Here is a 22809-nt window from a genome sequence, read left to right as displayed (position 1 = left end):
TTGAGCTTATACCTTTCTAGCTTTTCTTTCATGTATCTTATACTCCAAACACAGGGGGCACCACGTTCTATTCTATAAATAAAAACCCTGCATTTCACCACACATGACTACTCAATAATGAACCATTAACTTCCGTGTCCTTCTCTCTCTCCAACAAAATCCTGTACATCCTTCATCCTACATTCCAAAAACCATCTCATTTATGAAGACTGGCCCACATTTTGTATTAGAATCCACTTTTCCTTCCACAGTCCACTAACTTTTCGTACTTCTTTTAGATACCAGAAGCACTGAATATCCCATTATAAATAAATTCCTTGAAGATTAGAAACATGCCTTATTCATTTGTCATTTCTCACAGAACCTAGCACATTGCCTTTAACGAAAATAGTAGACAACAATTTTTTTAAAAATGTATTCTGCTTACCAAATGAAGAAATTGGATAAATGCATAATTTCATGTACAGCCTTGTATATTTCCTAAATTATATAATGTACAATTTGACTATCATAATTACAGTAATAATCAAAATGTAATTGATTTTATCATGGCATCTATATTCTGAACACATTTGACTTGAAAAATACACTTTTAGTTTATGAATTTTATTAAATATATGCTCCTTTTGGGAATATAAGCTGTCATCCAAATAAATGTGAATTCTGTACATATTTCCTACCTGTATTTAATGTTCTGACAAATATGAATTTATCTCAATATCCTGTAGGACATGGCAGTACAAAATAGACAAACACAGACTTTGAAAGTGACCAGACCTAAATTAAATTCCTGATGTCACCACTTACTAGCCATGTTACTTGGAAAGAGAATTTAATATCCTTGAACTTTGGTATTTTATCTTTAAAATGAGAGCAATAGCTTCTTCCTTGGGTGATTATTATAATTAAATGTTCCTGGCACCTAGAAGCAGGCACTCAAAAATGTTAGTTCCTGCACCCCTTAATCTCATATGAATTAAAAAACAAATTTTCACTAAAAATAGAGTTGCCATATATGATCCAGAAATCCCACTCCTGGACATATATCTGGACAAAACTATAATTCAAAAAGGTACATGCACCCTTATGTTCCTAGCAGCACTATTTACAATAGCCAAGACATGGATGCAACCTAAATATCCATCGACAGATGAATGGATAAAGAAGATGTGGTACATATATACAATAGAATATTACTCAGCCATAAAAAAGAACAAAATAATGCCATTTGCAGCAACATGGATGGACCTAGAGATTATCATACTAAGTGAACTAAATGAGACAGAGAAGGACAAATATCATACGATATCACTCATATGTGGAATCTAAAATATGACACAAATGAAATTATCTATGAAACAGAAACAGACTCACAGACACAGAGACCAGAACTGTGCTTGCCAAGGGGAAAGGGGGGTGGGAAAGGGATGGGCTGGGAGTTTGGGATTAGTAAATACAAACTATTATGTATAGAATGGATAAACAACAAGGTCCTACTGTATAGCACAGGGAACTGTATTCAATATCCTGTGATAAACCACAATGGAAAAGAATATGAAAAAGAATACGTATATATATGTATAACTGAATCAGTTTTCTGTACAGCAGAAATTAACATCACATTGTAAATCAACTCTACTTCAATTAAAAAAGAAACAAATATTCTTCCTTTGTTCCTTTTAGTCAATGAAGCAAAATTAAAATATGAAATCAATATTTTTTCAGTCAGGTTCAAATTATGGCTCTCCTCTCCCAAAACACACAAACCTGATGGTCATTCCCCGTGAATACCAAAATCATACCCAAGCATCTTTACCTTAACTCGAGGGTCAGCAAAGGTGACCAGTTGTGAGCCATTAATGATGCTGGTTGTTGTAAATAATAAAGTTTTATCCACTCCACTTAAAGTAACTGCTATTTGTGGCCTTCCGTCAATGGTTAAAATTCTCCATAAATCCCACACTTTTTTGACCTTAAATCTCTGAGTGGAGACAAATACATATGATGGAGGAAGACCTTCTGGGAAAACGTTGCTGGAAAAAGAAGAACATGTATGAGCTTAAAGAATTCTCAACATGTCTACAGAAACATCAAGAAAACGCTGTATCGACACATAACGTTTACCTTGTGAGTTCTGATAAATCGACTTTTGATGTCACTTCATATCCTTTTATCTTTGTTGGTGAAAGCTGAATTCTTTTCTTAGCCTTTTTCTTTACACCCAAGCCTAAAAGAATATCAAACCCCTTCTCATCACGAGCTGCCACTGGAATTCGTGTTGGACAGACAGATTCTATAAAGCAAAAGCAAAAGGGGTAGAAGTTGATTAATCATGGGTTACTTCAACAAAAAGAAAATCAAGGGAGGAATATTAAAGAACATAGAATTATAAAATTTCTATATGCACACATATGTATGTAAATGCATTTCTGAGAAAACACGTGGGAGTGTATTTGGTATTTGAGAATGAAGTCTCAATTGCCTTCTTTCTCCCTAAAAGGGGATGAAAAAAAAACAGAAATGTAAAAGGCACATTTGTTCATGGATTGTTTTAAGGGCAACACTATGCTGAAATTTACACTTCACTATTTTGAATATGAGGCAACTTAACACCTGGCCAGTAGGAGAGGGCTGGAGCAGGATTCATGATTCTCATCCAAGATTTGCTGGTAGTCACGCACCCTTGAATAATGCTCTCAAATTTCTTGGATCTAGGAGATGAATTCTGATTGCTTTCTTGCATTCCCAGCATTTGAGGGGTAAGAAATGTGTGTTGTTCCCAATGTTCTTTCCAGTTCTAGCAGTTTATAATCCTACAGTTCAAATATCTTGGTTCTCTCACTCTGGAAAAAACTTAACTGTACATCTTTTCTGTTCATGGAAAATCTTCAAATGGGCTTATTATCTCATCTATGATTAATCAGATTATATATTATATTAATCACATTTATAAATGAATAAAGACTTTTTCCTTAAGAAGAATCATTAAGGTTTGCATTATACAGTCATTTTTTTAAATTTAATTTTATATTTTTATACAGCAGGTTCTTATTAGTTATACAGTCATTTATACAAATTATAAAAATGTGATACGCTTTTCAATTCTCTGGGAAACCAGTGTCTCAAATTATGTGGAAAATTCTGTTTGGTTGCAATGCTATTAAACTGTCATACTGTAGGAATGTTGCAATATTTTCAGATTCTTCCAAGGCCATCGTATAACATACACATTGAGCCTGACTGCTTATATTTTATAGAGCAGCTAAGAGAATAAAAGAACAAACTCCACTAAAGGTACTTTAAGATAATCACTCTCTTACAAAACATTAAGAAAAGGGAAAAATATCATATTTATAAAACAGTAAAAAGTAAAGAGATGAATTTTGTTAGCCCAATAATACTGTCATAACTTGTACCATAGACTATTAGAAATTAAATAAAGGTTTGATATAAATAAAATTAGCTGTATTCCTGGGAAGGGAGGGGCATTTTTCCTCTTCAGGTCTGAGGATGCTGAGTTTTTGTTTGTTTGTTTGTTTGTTTTTTAAGTAGCTTTGCTGAGGTAAATTGATACTCAGTAAACTAAACATAAAGTTTACCATCTGATTAGTTTTGACATATGTATACACCTGTAAAACCATCACCACCGACAAGATAACGAACATATGCATCACCCCCAAAAGTTTCCTCATGTTCGTTGCAATCTGTCTGTCACCATTCACTACCCCACTCCCATCCCCATTCTCAGGCACCACTGATATGCTTTCTGTCACTACAAATAAGTTTGAATTTCGTATAGTTCTATAAAAAATGGACGCATATTGTATGTACTCCTTCTTGTCTGGCTTCTTTCATTCAGTATGATTATTTTAGATCCACTCTGGTTGTGTGTTTCAGTAGTTCATTCTTTTTTGCTGCTGATTAGAAGTCCATTGTATGGATATATCACAATTTATCTGTATACTTATTGATGGACATTTGAAACATTAATATTGGAAATAAAATAAAGGTTTGATATAAATAAAAGTAGATGTGTTCCTGGGAAAGGAGGGGTATTTTCATCTTCAGGTCTGAGGGTGCTGAATTTTGAAGGGACCTATTCAATCACATTCTTCTTCCTCTGGGAAGCTTAGAGCTAACTGATGGGAAGATACAGGAACCAGGCAAACAGAGATGCTGGTTAGAGGCGTGATCCAGTGAGTCTGATGAGACTGTACACTGTAATTAACCACCCCCGCCTGGCAGCCCAGCAGGGCTGATTCAATCCCCACCCACCTCAGGAGCAGGACTGCCTGTTAAGTTCACATATGATCTAAAGCGGAGAGGGAACACCAGCTCCACAGACCTGCTGATCCAAAGGGAAGAACATCTAAGGCACTTCGCCAGCTAGGACCAGCTTCTTTTATCAAACTCCCTTATCCGAAAATGCCTCTTCTCATCAGTGGTAAAGAGTGAAAGAAGGTGCGGAGAGATCAGAAAAGTCAATCTATATACTCATTGCAGCATCGGTTTTAATTTTGAAGAATGAGAACCAAAAAGAAATTGCCTGAATCAAGAAAAAAGCCAATTCAGGTGAATTTTGAGCAGAAGAGTGACAAATCAGACTTCACTATTAAACCATCTTTGCATTTTGAAATAATCCCTATTCTGACAAATATTATTCCTTTACTACATTACTGGACTAGTGTTTTATTTAGCAAACCTTTTCATCTCTACTTAAAACTGAGATTTGTTATAATTTTAAAACTTTTTAATATAAAATCAAGATGACTTATTAAAAAAAAGTCAGTCTGGCTGAAGTCCCTCCACATGAAAACATAAGAAGCAGAAAATAAGTGTCCCAATAATACTGTATGACTGAGTTGAAATCATAAATCAATAAACTAAATTAAATTTTTCCTGTCATTATGATGCAGGGTTTGTTTCTAGCAGGGGGCAGGGTAATATAGAACAATAGGAGGCCTCACTTCAAATGCACTTGATTTAAAACTGCAAAAGAAAGAAGTTCAGCTGAAAAGAAAATGTGTTAAACATGACATCATATAAATATTCAGATTTGAATTGCTCCTCTGATTTACTTTACAAAAGAGAAGTTATAAGATGGTAAACAAAGAGCTCCAACTGAAGACCAGAATCTGAGGTTTAGACTTCAGCCTCTCTCTTAACCTCTCATGAACCTCTGGTTTCTCATCTGTGACATGAGAATAATGATCTCCTTCACAGGGATTTTTTTGGGATCAAATGTGATGAAGTATGTAAAAATGCTTTGTAACTTCAAAATAGCATGCACGTGGGGGGGATAAAGCAAGTATTGTGTTCATCCTTTTTCTTTAATCAAATGTTTGCACTGTATTCTAATCCCCAGAATTGTATAGGAAACAGTGTGGCATGGTTCGTGAAATCAGGAATGTAAATTAACAATCATGTTACAGCCACATTTTCATTACCACTTAGTACATCTCATTAGGAGAAATGTATTTAGATAATTATATTTTCCTTTTTTTTTTGGCTTTCAATTTTTTTAAATTGTAAAATATACATAACATAAAATTTACCATTTTGACTATTTTTAAGTGTACAATTCATTGCCATTAACTACATTCAAATGTTGTATAACCATCACCACTATTTCCAGAAAAGTTTTATTATTCAGAAACAGAAACTTTGTACCCATTAGACCATAACTCCCCATTCCTCTCTCCTCTCAGCCCCTGGTACACCCATAGTTTTTTGAAGAAATAATTTTTCTTCCAAATTTGCTCACCTACAAGAATAATAAAATACCCTTACACATGGAAACTGAAAAGTAAAATGTAGTTAAAATGCTCAAATACAGTTTGTATGTTTGCATATACCTAGCTAGAGGAAACAGATAAAAGAAAGTTTCCATATATAAAAAGCTACTTTGATTGCCAACCAACAATTCTTCCACAAACTTCTAGGGAAACAGAGGTCAATAATTAACTTCCCTATTGTGTAGGAAAAAAGAAATCTATGTATAACTATACAAACACATACAGAGAGGGGAATGGATACTGGAATTAAAAACTGGAACTTGGAAGCTGTCATTTTAAGTACCAGGAAAATCAAATGCTAAGAGAGAGTCAGTTGGGACTTGCTATAACACATACAACAGGTAAGTAGAACAATCTAGATAAAGCAAGTTAGTTTAAAGGAGTGCATTCAGGAGCAAGAACCAAAAGAAAAACCTCAAAGCCTTAAGTTCACAAATGGTTTCCTACACAGACTACACAGTTATAATTTTATTTGACTCTAATACATTCAGAGAGTATTCAGAAAAGGAACACTTTCTGGGGTGGAGCACACATTAGTCCACTTACTTTAAACACTGGGATCCAGTAATAATTGCTTTTCTGTTAAATCCCAGGGCTTAGTAGTATAAGTAATTCAGTCTTATTAGGATCATAAAAATGTGTTTTATTTAAAATCCTGCCATGGACAAGAACACAAAAACTGTGTATCTCTTGAGTCTAACCAGGGAAATCACATGTGTCTAGCTACAGCTTTCTACTTATAAGTTAATATGATAGGGGGACTATTACATTAATTAATAATGAACACATTATTCCAGATCACACCTAGCCTAGTTTATAAGTGCCTACTTAATCCAATTGCAAGATTGTTTGTAAGTCCACCTTCTGCAGAAGTCACATATTTTAACTGACAACTGGGAATTTTATAAGGAGATTTGTGGTCAGAGACCAAAAGTAATTTTAGTGATCCAGACCCGATAATCCAATAAAACGGTGCCCCTGGTACAGTTTAGGTCTGTGAAAGCCAGCTTCTTTAAACTTTCCTGGATTGAACTTGGTTTTAATGGTAAGGCAAACATGAGTATAGGTGCCAAAGATAGACAATCCTCAATGGCATGTAGTGGTAATTTAAAACATTTGCCTTCCTGAAGGTCTATTATATCACCATGGACTTTAACATCATGTACAAATTTATAAAAAAGGAGGCACATTCACCAAGATTGTGATAACTTAGACTCCATCCCATCATATTGGAAATACACTAAAGTAACAATAGCAAATCTGAAATAAATTATCCAAGTAGAAATTCTCTTACTAAAGCCCAAGTTCACAAAGTTTCTTTTCTCATCACATGACTGAATGATCTCATTCTATTTTACCAGCAAGTAATCCCACTGTCCTGAAATATAGGTTGATTTAGAATCCTTCATCAGAGGAAGATGTCTGCCAAACGCATGGCTAACAGTAGGACATAGTAAGTGTAGATTTTTATAACACTCCTTTCAGTGGTGAGTCAATGGGATCAATAAACTCCAATTAGCCTTAAGTACAACTTATGCACAAACCAGAAAAGTCAAAATTTTTTTCACCAGTAAGTAGCCTCACCAACATAGAAGATATTATTTTTCAACACTAAGAAAAAAATATAAGAAATGGAAACCCATCCTTGCCTTAAAAAATAGCTAAGGAGAATACAATTTTAAAGGCTTACAAAATTACAGAACAACTCATCTGGTTTTGCCATTTTTCATTGTAAAGCCATTGATTATGTAATGAAATGCTTTTTTTTTTTTTTTGGCTGCATTTGGTCTTCGTTGCTGCGCGTGGGCTTTCTCTAGTTGCGGTGAGCGAGGGCTACTCTTCATTGTGGTCTGTGGGCTTCTCATTGCAGTGGCTTCACTTATTGTGGAGCACGGGCTCTAGGCACACAGGCTTCGGTAATTGCAGCACATGGGCTCAGTAGTTGTGGCACACGGGCTTAGTTGCTCTGTGGCATGTGGGATCTTCACAGACTAGGGCTCGAACCCATGTCCCATGCACTGGCAGGTGGATTCTTAACCACTGTGCCACCAGGGAAGTCTGAAATGTTTCTAAGTTATTTTTTCCTCTGACCAAATACTATAGATGAAGAAAGGTAGTGTGTCTTGCCTTTACACGTATCCAGACAATAGTCTGTGTCCAATTCCTGTAACTCATTCTTTACTCCTTTTCTTTTCCATTTTTAATTTGAATTGGAAGAACTTTTGTCAGATATTACATTTATGCATCATTTTAACATACAAACTCTATTTTTTTAAACAAACATCGATGCATCTTAACATGTTCCTCTGCTGCTCTAATATCTAGCATACTGATATTAACGTTCATTAGATGTGGTCTCTCTCACTGACAGGGCTAGCCTTCATAACCAGTAGGATATTGTAGAAATGAAGGGGTGTGGCTTGCAAGTCTAGACGATGAAAGACACTGCAGCCCCCCCTTGCTCTCTTGGACCACTCACTTCAGGGGAAACCAGCTGCCATGTTGCAAGGATGCTCCAGCAGCAACTTGGAGACGTCCATGTGACCAGGAACTGAAACCTCCTGCCAATAGCCAGCACTGACTCACCAATCTTGTGAGTGAGTCACCTTGGAAGCAGACCCTCTAGCCCCAGTCATGCCTTCAGCGGTCTGCCGCCTCAACTGACATCTTGACTGCAATTCCTTGGGAGAACCTGAATCAGGACTATTCAGCCCAGCTTCACCCATGTCCCTGATCCACAGGAACTGTATGAGATAATAAATGTTACTATTATTTAAACTGCAAAAAAATAAAATGAGATAAAATAAGGTCTCTATCACCAAGGTTGGAGGCAGCCACTTAGCCTAAGATTTCACTTCAAGAAAGTGATGTTGACAAAGTCAGGAACCAAACCTGGATCTCGTTCTGACTCCAGAGATTGGGCTGGACCACCATATTCATACAGACTCAGGTTTAAAGAAAAAACATTCAAGTGCTTTACTTTAATAGACATTGTGCTTACTGATTTTTTTTAACTTTTTTATTAAGATACAACCTACATTCAGTAAAATGACTTAATCTCAAGTATACAATAGTTCAATTGCCACACATGCCTATACTCACATAGCTAGCCTCAGACAAGACACAGAATCTGTCTAACACCTTGAAAGCAACCTCATGTTCCTTCCCAGAGGATAACCACCACCACCAGAAGCCACCACTGTTACGATTTCTGTCCCCATTGATTAATTTAGTTTTGTCTGTTCTTGAACTTAATATAAATGAACAATGCAGTATCTTTTTTTAAAATTTGACTTCTCTTGCTCAACATAATGCCTGTGGATTTATCCCTGGTTTTGCACATAAGAGTGATGTGGTTTTTGTTGATGGTATTGCTGTGTAGTATTCTACTATATGAATTATACTATGATGTACTTATATCCATTTTTCTGTGGGCAATCATTTGAGTTGTTTCCAGTTTGGGATTATTTTAAATAAAACTGCTATGAACATTCTTGAATAGTCTTTTGGTGAACATATGAACTTATTTCTCGTAGTTAAATATCTAGGATAGAATTACTGTTTCATAAGATAGCAGTACATTTGTCCTAATAGATAATGTCAAAGACTTTCCCAAAGTGGTTGTACCAATTTTCACTTCTACTGGCATGCCAACTGTCACTTAAAAAGGTTGAAGCTGTTATGAGCATAAAATAGGTAATTAGGTGATAGCTATCATACATCATATTTTAGAGAGAGAGAAAGGATGGGAGAATGAGCATTTTATACAAGCTTTAAATATTCCTAAGAAAATTATTGTGAATGTTTTCTTGTTTATTCCTTTCCTAGAAATAATTAACTTATACAGCTGCATCTAGATCCAATCATAAACACTGAGAGAAAAGTCTGTATGCTATAATTTGTATATTTTCTGAATCATGCGATAGTCATCCTACATTTTCCAATTTAATACCCAAACATCGCTTTGCACATAAAATATAAACATATCATATTCCTTTATTTGAAACATTGCTCTAGCCTCTCTAATTAAATGAATGGAAAATTCATATTTTTGGATATACTACAAGCCCTTGACAATGTAGATTGTCACCAATTCAGATTAGATTTAAATTCTTTTAATCTACAGATAGAATATAAAGTTATTCCCCTGAATATTCTATGAGGTTTAATGAAATATTATACTCCATCATATCCCATCTGCCAAACTTCACCCCACCTCCCACCTCTCATTTTTCCATGCCCCATCTCTGTGGTTGTGAATTCAAGCATATGTGTACCAATAGTGGAGAGGCAGAAGGGAAGGATATGAGTTTCATGTGAGGGCAGACAAGTTAATCACATACATGTTATGAAATCATGTAAGCTAAAATACTCACTACCTCCAAAAACAACTCAGTTGTCCTGGCCATGGCACCTGATATGTGTACCTTTACCTTTTATGTCTTCTACTGAAATGGAAGTTAAACTGAGTAGGGTAGAGTAATATACCAGGCCATTATTACAAAGTATTATAAAGTATTATAAGACTTAAATTAGATAATCAAATTATCCAGCAATCACCAAGCAAAGAGTCATAGAAAATATGAATAATTTTCGGTGAGAGAAAAAGAAATTCAGAAGTCGTGAACATCATTCCAAGTTAAAGTGCATCATGGTGGAAAGCACTGGAGGGAAAAAAGTCACTAAGTTTTTGGAATGAAAGACACCAAAGTTCCACTTGGGCAAGTGGTATCCCTCTCTCACTCTCTCACTCTCTCTCTCTCTCTCTCTCTCTATCTATCTATCTCTCTATCTTTATCTCTATCTCTCTTTATCTTTCTCTCTGTCTCTCAAGATATGGCTACATTTGCACAGCTAATTGCTAATTCTGACCTCTGGTCCCTCTTGAGTGAACACCATATACTCTTTTAAGAAATAGATAAGTTTCCTGCTTCATCCAAAAGTCAAGATAGTGGAAAATGGAACAGTAAGAATACACAGGCAGTTTTCCAGGACCTGCTCTTTTAACTACCCACACCTGTGCACAGGCAAGTTCAGCTCACCTGAATCAAAATATGGGCCTTGAAACCCCATCATTCAAGCCACAAGCTGTTGGAAGCCCTTGAAGACACCTAAGGAAGGTATCTTCCAGAGAACAAGGGGAAATTACTTTCTTTTCCCTCCTCATTCTGTTGCACCAAGCCCATGCCTGGTTGACTCATAAAAAGAACAGAGGAGTGAAGTCAGCAAGATGGCAGAATAGAAAGTCCCAACCCATATTCTCCCACTGAAACACAGATTGGACCAAAATACATTTGTGAGATTCCGGTTAGGAAGCTGAAGTTCCCCAGGTGAGCACAAAGCCAAGAACAGCTTCAATGAAACAGGTAATTAAGAATAATTTTACCTTACCACATCAGTCCCTCTCCAAGCTGACACAAATAAGTGCCAGGAGAGATGCTCTAGCTTATAAGGACTCCCTCAGGAGGGAAAAAGAAAAGTGGAGCATGCATCCAATGCTCCAGCTTTCAGCTTGTCTTGCCTCATTTGCAGCACTGAAGGAACCAGAATCATTTGGATACCTGTGGACTGCTCAGAACAAATAAAAGTGGGAGGGTGGCTTGTTGTGGCTGGCATGGCTCAGCATGATCAGGAGAAGACACACAACCTGAGACTTCTCCCTCAGAAAGAGAAAAGAGTGGAGCATGTATCCAGCATTCTAGATTTTCAAAGTGCTGCCTGAAGGAATGATACTGGTCTTGCCTGACTAAGGGTGCTGACAGGGAACCAGCATACCTGGACACCTGATGACCACTGAGAACAAAGGAGTGGGAAACTTGTGGTTAGAGAACTAGAGAACTGGAAGTATTACAGACAGACACCAAAGGGACAGATACCAAAGGGAGTGAAAGATTATGAGCTCCTGAAAAAGAAACCAGTCTCTCTAATTAATGAATTGCTCACACAATTCCAGAGAAATCACATCCCTCCAAAAAAGGTTTCAGAATCTCTAGCCAGAGTGATTGCTGAGGGATTTCCCCTGTGCAAAGCCAGTTGGTAAAGACTGGGAGAGGTATCGGTTTTTTCAAATGTGTGAATCTTGAAACAAACTATGAGATACATGACCCAATCAAAGGAACAAAATAACTCTCCAGATACTGACCCTAAAGAAAGGGAGGTGTATTATCTGACAAAGAATTCAAAATAGACATCATAGGATGTTCTATGAGCTCAAGAAAATGATGCATCAACAAAGTGAGAAAGACAGAAAATGTAAAGGAGAACCAAACAGAAATTTTTGGAGCAGAAAATAATAATTGAACTGGAAAATTGACTAGAGGGGTTCAAAATCAGCCTTGATCAAGTAGAAGAAAGAATCAGCAGACTTGAAGACAGGTCCTTTGAAATTATCCAGGCAAAATTTTAAAGAATGACAAAGACTGAAGAAAGCCTACATGTCTTATGCCCACCATCAAGTAGACCAATATATAGATAATGGGAGCTGCAGAAGAAGAAGAAAGAAAGAAGCAAGCTTGTTTAAAGAAATAATAGCCAAAAACTTTTCAAATCTAGGAAAGGAAATGGACATCCAGATTAAAGAACTCAAAGATATCCACATCAAGACACATTACAATCAAATTGTCGAAAACCAAAGACAAAGAGAGAACTTTGAAAGCAGCAAGACAAAAGCAACTCATTATGTACAGGGCACCCCATGACACAATCACCAGATTTCTGAGTAGAAATCTCACAGGTCACAGGGGAAAGGGATAATATATTCAAAGTGCTCAAAGAAAAAAAACTGCCAACCAAAAATACTATATCTGGCAAAACTGTCCTTCAAAATAGAAAGAGAAATAAATACTTTCCCAGATTAAAAAAAGCTGAGGAAGTTTATTACCACTAGACCTGCCTAATAAGACATACTAAGGAAGTCCTTCAAATTGAAAGGAAAGACTATTAAACAGCAACACAGAAGCATTGGAAAATATAAAACTTGCTGATAAAAGTAAATATATAGACAAACTCAGAATACTGTAATACTGTAATAGTGGTATTTAAATCATTTTTAATTCTGATACAGAAGTTAAAAGACTAAAGTATAAACTATGTGAAATTGTATTAATGAATACACAATATAAGAGGATGTAATTTGTGGCATCAATAAAAAAGTGTAAAGAGGGCAGGAATAAGCAAAAATACAGAGCATTTGAAGTTATCAACTTAAAATAGATTGATATAACTATATGATGTTTTATGTAACCCCCATGGTAACCACAAAGAAAATACCTATAGAAGATATGCAAAAGTATATTTAAAAGGAAACAAAGCATGTCACTACAAAAAAAATCAATGAAACACAGAAGACAGCAAGAGAGAAAAGAGCGATAAAAAAAAGCTGAGTCAGAAAACAATAAATGACAGTATTAAATACTTCCTTATCAGTAATTACTTCAGATGTGAATTGATTAAAATCCCCAATAAAAGGTATAGAGTAGCTAAGTGGACTTAAAAAAAAAACAACAAGATCTATACTATCTGCAAGAAATTTACTTTAGAATTAAGGACACACACAGGATAAAAGCAAAGGGATGGAATAAGATACTCCATACAAATGCTAACCAAAAGAGAACAAAGGTGGTGACACTTATATTAGTCAACAACTGTCAAAAGAGACAAAGAAGGACATTATACAATGAAAAATGGTCAATTCGCCAGCAAAACATAACAATTATAAATACATATGCACTCAACATTACAGCACCCAAATATATGAGGCAAACATTGACAAAACTGAAGGGATAAATAGACAGCAACACAATAATAGTAAGGGACTTGAATGCTCCACTTATAATAATGGATAGAACATCCAGGCAGAAGATGTGTCTGCAAACAGATCTGGAAACAGAGAATTTGAACAACACTATAGACCAAATGGATCTAACAGACATATATAGAACAGCGACCCACCACCACCCACCACCACCACAGCAGCAGAATACATATTATTCTCAAGTACAAACAAAACTTCTCCAGCATAGATAACATGTTAGGTCAAAAAAAAAGTCTTAACAAATTTAAGAAGATTGAAATCATACGAGGTATATCTTCCAACCAAAATGGAATGAAACTAGAAATTAATGTCAGGAAGAAAACTGGAAAATTCACAAATATGTGGAAATTAAACAATATGCTCTTGAACAATCATTATGTCAAAGGGGATATTAGAAATTATCTTGAGATAAACAAAAACTAAAACACAACATACCAAAACTTATGGGATGCTGCAAAAGCAGCAGTAAGAAGGAAATTCATAGCAATAAAAATCTACATTAAAAAATAATAAAGATCTCAAATAAACAGCCTAACTTTACAAGTCAAAGAACTAAGAAAGAACAAACTAAGCTCAAATTAGAAGAAAGACTCTCAGATAAAGAAAGAAATCATTGCACATCACTTTTAGGCGGTCTTGAAATAAGCAGTGTATTGCAGAATACACCTCCGAGGAAACAATAGGTCCATGAAGATGAAATAATCTATGTGGGAACAAAGAGGTGGATAATATTTTGTACATCATGGATCAACCACAGTACAGTATAAAAGGGAATGATATTAGGAAATAGTAATCCTATATGCTAAACCTAAACACCTCAAAGTAGAAGTTAACTATTTGTCCAAAACAAAAATGAATTTGTTAAATAATCAAACACAAATTATATGATTTGAAGAAGCTGCAATACAGCAATGCATTAATTTAGTGCATTAATCATAATCTAATACAGTACAAAAAGTCAAGTGCAAAAAAGCCCATATCTCCCACAAGTACAATTTCAAAAAGTACATTTTAAAAGATGTCTATTGTACAGTGAACATGCGAACTGAATAGACACAGACATTACTTACATTCTTTTTCTGAGTGTAGTTGAAGAAATATTTGGCAAGATTTCGAATTTGATTTTTTTTTTTACAGATCATACATTTTAGCTGAAAGAATTTTTACCCGTTTTCACACAGCAACTCTTTCATGTGTATTTTAAAAATTTTTATCTAGAGAGAATGCATTTACCAAAATACAGATCTATAGGAAAATTCTCTGAAGCAAATATTAAACAGACATATTTAATCAAATCTAAATTTTAGGATTAAGATGAATGGTAAGTGGGACTTCCCTGGTGGCTCAGTGGTTAAGAATCCACCTGCCAATGCAGGGGACACAGGTTTGAGCCCTGGTCCTGGAAGATCCCACATGCCACGGAGCAACTAAGTGCATGCACCACACTACTGAGCCTGCGCTCTAGAGCCTGCAAGCCACAACTACTGAGCCCATGAGCCACAACTACTGAAGTCCGCGTGCCGAGAGCCTGTGCTCCTCAACAAGAGAAGCTACCACACCGCATCGAAGAGTAGCCCCTAACCTAACGAAGAGTAGCTCACCACAATTTGAGAAAGCCCGTGTGCAGCAACGAAGACTCAACGCAGCCATAAATAAATAAATAAATTTATAAAAAAAAGAAAAAAGGTGAATGGTAAGTGAAATTTCACCATGAAAATTCTATTTTAATAATAAAATATACCTAGCTTGAAAGCCAAAAATTTCTAACAACATATTAAAAATCTAAATCCCTTTGACCTGTTCAACACAACAAAAGTCAACACAGTCTTACTGTTAGAGATTCATAAAAAGAATAACTGTAATGACCATTTGTACTTACTTGTTAGTACCTTTTTTAAAGTTTTATTAAAGAAAATGCTTAATCTTCTATGCTTTTTTTCTCTTTGCTTTGAAGTAGTTGTTTAATATTTCCATGCATTTTAAAAGAAATAATCCAAAAAGCTTTAAAATGTTTTTCTCTACCATACCTCCCAAATATGAAGAAAATGAAGGAATTAATTTGTTTTCTAAGCCACAATCATTTAGAAATTTTTCTATCAAATGTGAACCAACCTATTTGTATATTATTTTGTAGGCAAACTGGGAAAAAAGTGTTTCCATCTACATGAACATTATTTTTAGGTATATAGTATATTAAATGCCTATAATATTAAAAATAAAAGATATGAATAAATTATTCTTCCCCCAAAATAATGTGAACACACGCATGTCTATACACTAATAGGATTAATGTTTACCAAAAACTGGAACTTTCCCATGGGGACCTATCATACACATGAAGTCAGTTTTATGAAATGATATAAACATAATTGACTGGTAAGTACTATATTTTCAAATGTTCCCTCATTGCTGGTGGGAGTTTAAGTTTTTCTCATGTGGAATTTTTAACATTCTTCCAAAGTTTTAAAAATGTTAGTAATTTGATCTTTGTTTTCTGAAGAAATGATGACAGATTCCCATTCAGAATTAGGTAGAGGAATATTCACTGTTATTTGTATTAGAAAAACTTAGAAATAAACCAAACATACAAAAATGGAGAAATTAAATAGATTATCTTAAAAGATTTTCCACTATCATATTAAGAGTATTAAAATTATATACACAATAAGAGTATAAATAATATGAAAATAGAGTATGAAATTATATATACAATATTATCCTTATTTAGGCACATGAATAAACTCTCAGACACACTGAAATCAAAAAAAGAAAAGATTAGGATGAAAAAGACAAAAACTTGTTAACAGGAGTGATATGACCATGTGTGGTTTACATATATTTTAATTATTTAGGTGTTTTATTTTCTACCATCTCCACAATAAACATATTGTAATTGAAAAGAAAACACAAAATATTATATTTCCCAATTGTAGATTTTATAAGAAAGCAATTGTTTCTAAAAACAAAATTTATCCAGAAAAATATAGCACAAAAATGTGTGCTCACCTCATTTCTAACTTAAATAATTTGACATTAAATATAACCATCTTCCCCAGTTCCCAAATGAACAGGTTATACCAAAATGTAAGAAAGCATCATTATTACTGTTTCCACATTATATTAAGGCTTACCTTCACAAAGTTTCTGCTTCATCACCTCCCTTATTTTGGATATTGCAATATAGTCTTCCACATAAAACACGTAAGTAGATGAAGGCTTGTTGGCAATAGCTCTAAGTTCTGCGTCTTCTGTTTCTGAACCAACACCGATGGCAAATAGTGTTATTTTACTGTCTCTTGCTGCTTCTGCCACATCCTTGACTTCATCTTGGGATTTACCATCCGTAAGGACTACTGCCATCTTTGTCAGCAATCGTGAAGACTTGGCAAAAAGGTAATCAAGGGCAAACTGGATGGCTTTTCCAGTCTTTGTGTTTCCTCCCAAGTAGTGTATGGACTCCATAGCTGCCATCAAATTCTCTCCTGATTCGTGGCTCCCAAGGGGAATCTCCAGGACAGGGTAGTCACTATACTGAACCACTCCAACCTGAATAAACTTCGGTCCTATGTCAAAGTTTTTTGTGATATTGACAAGCCACTTTTTCACTATTTCAAAGTTTTCTGGGCCAACACTGTAAGAGCCATCCAAGATGAAAACTAAATCTGTTGGAGCAGTACGGCAACCTAAGTGAAAAAGAAAACCATCAGAGTATATGTGTTACATAAAAAACAAAAATTAGAGGTTTTAAATGAATGGATTTTTAATTAACCAGACAGGGGGAATCCTTTCACATGTATATACATAAAGTCGCCACAATGTATAGTTTAACTATCTTATAATTTTATACGTCAATTATACCTCAATAATGCTAAATTTTTTTAAAAAGATAATAGTAACCAGTTCATAAGAGCTTTGTGAAGATTAACTATGACACACTGACTAGCCTATGAAAATTCTTTATAAATGAGGGCTATGATTTTTGTTGATATTTTTTAATTAGCTTGTCTTAATTTAAGTATTAATGATTCAGCTTTAAAAATAGGGAATAGGGACTTCCCTGGCGGTCCAGTGGTTAAGACTCTGCACTTCCACTGCAGGGGGCATGGGTTTGATCCCTGGTCCAGGAACTAAGGTCCCACATGCTGTGCCATGTGGCCAAATAAAAAAAAATAAAAATAGGGAATAAAAAATGGATGCTGTATATGAATATGATATCTAGATAGCTCTGTAGGGGCAGATATTACTATAAAGCAACATTTTATTGTATTTCTCCACTGAATAAATGAAAACAAAAAATTTTAATAAATGAATGATTTTCGGCTATAGACTAACATCATTGCTTTAAGTTATCAGTGAAATATGTTTAGTTCAATGCTAACCTGAAATATTTATAAAAATTTATGTAAACCAATGAATGGGGGTAAGAAATTATAAACAAACTTTCTGCTATCTTCAGGACAAAAGTAGCCAGCAAAGACCCACATTCTTGATATAGTTGAGAAAATGTAAATGAACCAAGGTTATGAAAGCAGTCACTCTTGCACTACATGCAAGATGAATGTTTAAAGGTCTGAATGCTCATCTTCAGTCACAAATGTAGCCAAAACAATAGCTCGTGTGAAGTGAATCTATGTTCAAGGGCATAAAGCTATTCCTTTCTCTGTAAAGATTCTTGTTTCAAGATACCAGGAAACATGAGATCAGCACATCTTAGAGTTCTACCAGGAAAAAAAAAAAGACTATCTGTGGTGTAAGTTATACCCAGACAAGTTCTAAGCACTTGTGAAAAGAAAAAAAAATCTTCTTTGCAGCCACTACGGAAAACAGTAAGGAGGTTCTTCAGAAAACTAAAAATAGAGTTACCATATGATCTAGCAATCCCACTGGGCATATATCTTTAATTCAAAAAGATACATGCACCCCTATGTTCATAGCAGCACTATTCACAATAGCCAAGACATGGAAAAAACCTAAATGTCTATCAAAAGATGAATGGATAAAGAAGATGTGGTTCATACATACAATGGAATATTACTCAGCCATTAAAAAGAATAAAATAATGCCATTTGCAGCAACATGGATGGATCTAGAGATTATCATACTAAGTGAAGTAAGTCAGAAGGAGAAAGACAAATACCATATGATATCAGTTATATGTGCAATCTAAAATATGGTACAAATGAGCTTATCTATGAAACAGAAACAGACTCACAGACATAGAGAACAGACCTGTGGTTGCCAAGGGGAAAGGGGAGTGGGGGAGGGATGGGCTGGGAGTTTGTGATAAGTAAATACAAACTATTATGTATAGAATGGATAAACAACAAGGTCCTACTGTATGGCACAGAGAACTATATTCAATATCCTATGATAAACTATAATGGAAAAGAATATTAAAAAGAATGTATACATATTTATAGCTGAATCACTTTGCTGTACAGCAGAAACTATCACAACATTGTAAATCAACTATACTTCAATAAAAAAAAGATTTCCTTAACTCTCTTTTCCACAGTACACAACATGCTTCTAACTCTATCTCATTCTTTCAGTATGTATATATTGAATACCTGTTCTGTTCTTGATATCATACTAGGTACTGGCTTCAGACATACTTGAGATATCTCAAAAAGCTCCCAGCCTAGTTAAGATGGACAACTGGCTGGTTAGAGAAAGTACAAAGAATTATGAGAACATTGAGGAGAGGGTGGCAACCTAACTATGTCAAGCCAGGGGCAGTTTTGTTGGAAGGCTGAGATCAGAAAGCAGAGGTTTAACCAGGTCAAGAGGACAACATTCTAAACAAAGGGAGCAGCAAGTGCAAAGGTCCAGAGGAGAGAGACAGACATAGCCCCAAAGACAAACTGGTTTGTTTGGGTAATTCCAATGGTTTTGAAACTGCACTCCTTCTCGGGTAGGACTTGAACCCACCCACACCTCAGACTGGGACTTGAACCCGTAATCCCTGACTAGGAGGGGACTCGAAACCACTGTCTTTGGATTAAAACCACTCACCTGGGGTCAGGACTTACTGAAGCTCAGGTTCTTCTGTCTCCTCACAGAAGAAATTCAGCGTGAGGCAAAGTGGAAGGCAAAGAGTGAGTTTATTGGCATAGGACGCTTGTGAGAGATAAGCAGGCAGGCAAGGGAGCGCAACCCCAGGAACAAAGAGCCCCAGGAACAAAGAAGGCTACATTTTTATAATCAAAGAAAAAGTGGGGAGGGGAGAAGACCACCATCTTCCTCGTCCTTGGGCAGACGTCAAGACTCATATCACTAGTTCCTCCTTTGGCCCTATATGGTCTAACCAGGTCTAACTGCCATGGCACTATTTAAATCATATGTATATTAGCAAAAGGACATATACTAAAATATGGTAATTCATCTCAGGTTTGGGTATAATATCCCCTTTCACCTGGTTTCTTTCCCTTTTCACCTCTATTTCTGTCTTGGTTACATGCAGAAACGCTACTCTGCAAGGAATATTAACTCCCTGACTTCATGTAATAAGATTCAGAGCCCATATCTATTGTCTAGTATTTTAACTATCAGGGTTTGTGGCTTGAGTGTGCCTGGCACTTGGATGCACCTGGTCTTCCTTCAAGGTAGGGTAGATTGTTGCTAGGTTACTGGATTCTTTTCTTGAGTGGTCATTAGCTTACAAAGGTCTCCCAAACTCCCTTAAAATTCCCTTTCTGTCTTTAATCCCCTAGTGGGATTTCTAAACTGACTATTTAATTATCCTACTCTATCTCTATCAGTTTGAAGTGGCCAACAGGAAGGAACAGCTGTACTTGCTGCCTTCTTCTCTAACTTCTGCGCTCAAAGCAGCCAAAATACTACATGGGACAAGGATCCCATCCATGTCCTTGGACATGATGAGTTAGAAGAGGATGAGGTGAGTCACGGTAATGAGATAGCAAATTTTACATCCTGTGGTTTTACTCAGGTTAACGGTCTCCCTTAAGTAGTGTTTGGATGCCCAATTTAAAGTTATAATAAGGATGGTTTATTTTCTGTATATATTGCAAATAAGATATTATAATTGCAAGGATCAGTATCGGAGAAAAAAATGTTTGGTGACAATTAGTATTTCTGCAACTCCTTGGAGTAAATCAATCAATCAACCAATCTCTCCCTCTCTTCAGCTTCCTCACTTCCTCCTTTCCTCTCCTTCCTTTCCATTCTTTTCCTTATCTTTGTCCACTTGCATATTTGGGATGATGACAAAGCTCCTATGAAGAGGCCTCAGTTTCACCATTATCTCAACTCACCTATCACAGTAACTAGCAGAAGTAAACACCATTGTCAGGTGAACATGTAACACAGTCAAGAAGATAACCCCCCCAGGAAAAAAAATTGCCAAAACATGGGTTTGTCTCACAAATATAACTGTGATTATGACACCATCTTAAGATGCTATATGGCAGATGGTGTCTCAGTGCAGGGGGTGTGAGGGACACTATTCCAACAACCTCTGTCATGGTGACCACTGCCAGACGCCAGGGTAGGGACGGCAAAAATGGGATTCTGCCCAAATGCATATTTTCTAACCCAAGGGAATGAAGTTTTCCTGTTATTTTTGGAAGCTGAACAGGGATGACAGGGTTATGCTTTTATTGGGGTTTCGTGAGAGAGACAAAAGGACAGGAAGGTTGTGTTTGCAGGACTCTTCGAGGTTGCCCTTCCTCGATGCTATGAGGCTCGTTATTGCCTGGACCTGCGAGTGTTTGTGTGTCACTCGATTCAGTGGTTAGAAATTCTTACAGGGTTATTCTTGGCCCTTTCTACCCCTTTCCAGAGCCATGGGGCATATATTTCATAACTGCAAGGTTAGCCAAGAGCATGGACACAAAAGCAAGTACTGCCATTTATAAATTGCAGACAAAATACCACTCCAAGAAACCTCCTCCTCAGAGAGGTGAATCACCAGTGTCATAGGAAGGGAATGCACTGAGGATGAAAAGAAGTGTTCAAATACTAGTTACAGCTCCAACCAGATGTATGACACTATGCAAGGCCCATACATTTTATGCATCTCTTTTCCCACTCAAAAATCAAAGAGTATCTACCCCATAAGGTGCTTGGGTGGATTAAACAATAAAAGGGTTATGCAAACATTAAATATTATTTTTTTTAATTTTAAGCCAAGTTGAATCAAATTGTCAAATCATCTGATTTAACTGTTAGAGAAACCATAATTCATTTATAGTTAGGGGGTTTATGTTTATGAGTTTTAAAATATGCATATAAGCACACTTTTAAAAAGAAGTAGGCTATCTTTTTAAAAGTGTCTTTTTAAAAGTAGGATGGCCTACTTCTCTCATGCAAGCTTTCCTACAGGCAATCAGAATAACAGTCACCACTTACTGAATGTCACCATGCTAAGTCATTTATATGCATTATCTTATTATCTTTATGAGATAAGCTCATAGGATGGTCCTGATAGCCATCCAGTGAAGGAGGTACTTTCTTTATCACCATATTATGAAGCTTATATAAATGGCTGAACATGGACTCAATACCAGAGTGTTTATTCCAAAGCCTGGGTCAATAAAATGCACTATTACCATAGAATTTTCTCAAAATGACTTCTGATAGCTTTTCCTCCTAGTTAATGTGTAACATAGCAATTCATTCATTTTAGGGAATCACAGCATCAAAGACAATAAGAATAAGATCCTTAAAGCCATTGCTAGAGCTCCTCTAATTTGATTTCCATAATTAATATGTTGATAACAAAAAGACAATGCTGATAGTTCTTACTTGATCTTATTTCCCCATCTTCAGCTAATACAGAATTCTGAAGAAGCAGGATCAAAATTATCCAAAGAAATGTAATATGGTGAGCCATGTTTCTGTTTTTGTTCTAATGTTTTGGTTTTAGGATTCCTAAAAAGAAAGAGAAAATAAAAAGAAAGTTAAATATATTAGAAAAATAAGACAAATACCTAACAATCATAAGTTTGAATTTTTAAATTGCAATACCCAGTCAAAGCACAGTTAATTTTTGCTAACCTTAAAATTAACTTATGTGCCCAAAATAACCACATTTCAAATATATAATACAAGACAACAATGAATGGGAGCTGAGGATGAACGTGATAAGTTTCTAATTCATAATCATCTTGGAAAAGCAAAAACTTTTCTAAAACTTTAAGTTTTGCTCATAATATTTACTAGAATTCCCCTTTTAGCATA

General features: G+C 35.6%; 1 protein-coding gene across 1 annotated transcript in view; it reads right to left on the bottom strand.

Moving 5' to 3' along the window:
* COL21A1 (collagen type XXI alpha 1 chain) overlaps positions 1 to 22809 on the bottom strand; it is a 186243-nt gene that overhangs the window by 104834 nt on the left and 58600 nt on the right. The window contains exons 2-5 of the mRNA XM_060164109.1: positions 22375 to 22500; positions 16740 to 17291; positions 2125 to 2293; positions 1817 to 2033 (exon numbers count right to left, since the gene is read on the bottom strand). Of these exons, the coding sequence (XP_060020092.1) occupies positions 1817 to 2033; positions 2125 to 2293; positions 16740 to 17291; positions 22375 to 22462 (1026 nt within the window). The 5' untranslated portion in view covers positions 22463 to 22500. The remainder of the gene's footprint in view (positions 1 to 1816; positions 2034 to 2124; positions 2294 to 16739; positions 17292 to 22374; positions 22501 to 22809) is intronic.

The sequence above is a fragment of the Lagenorhynchus albirostris genome, chromosome 10 (genome assembly GCF_949774975.1).
Source record: "Lagenorhynchus albirostris chromosome 10, mLagAlb1.1, whole genome shotgun sequence".
NCBI lineage: Eukaryota > Metazoa > Chordata > Mammalia > Artiodactyla > Delphinidae > Lagenorhynchus > Lagenorhynchus albirostris.
The sequence above is the reverse complement of the archived record's forward strand: the minus strand, read 5'-3'. Positions and strand labels throughout refer to the sequence as shown.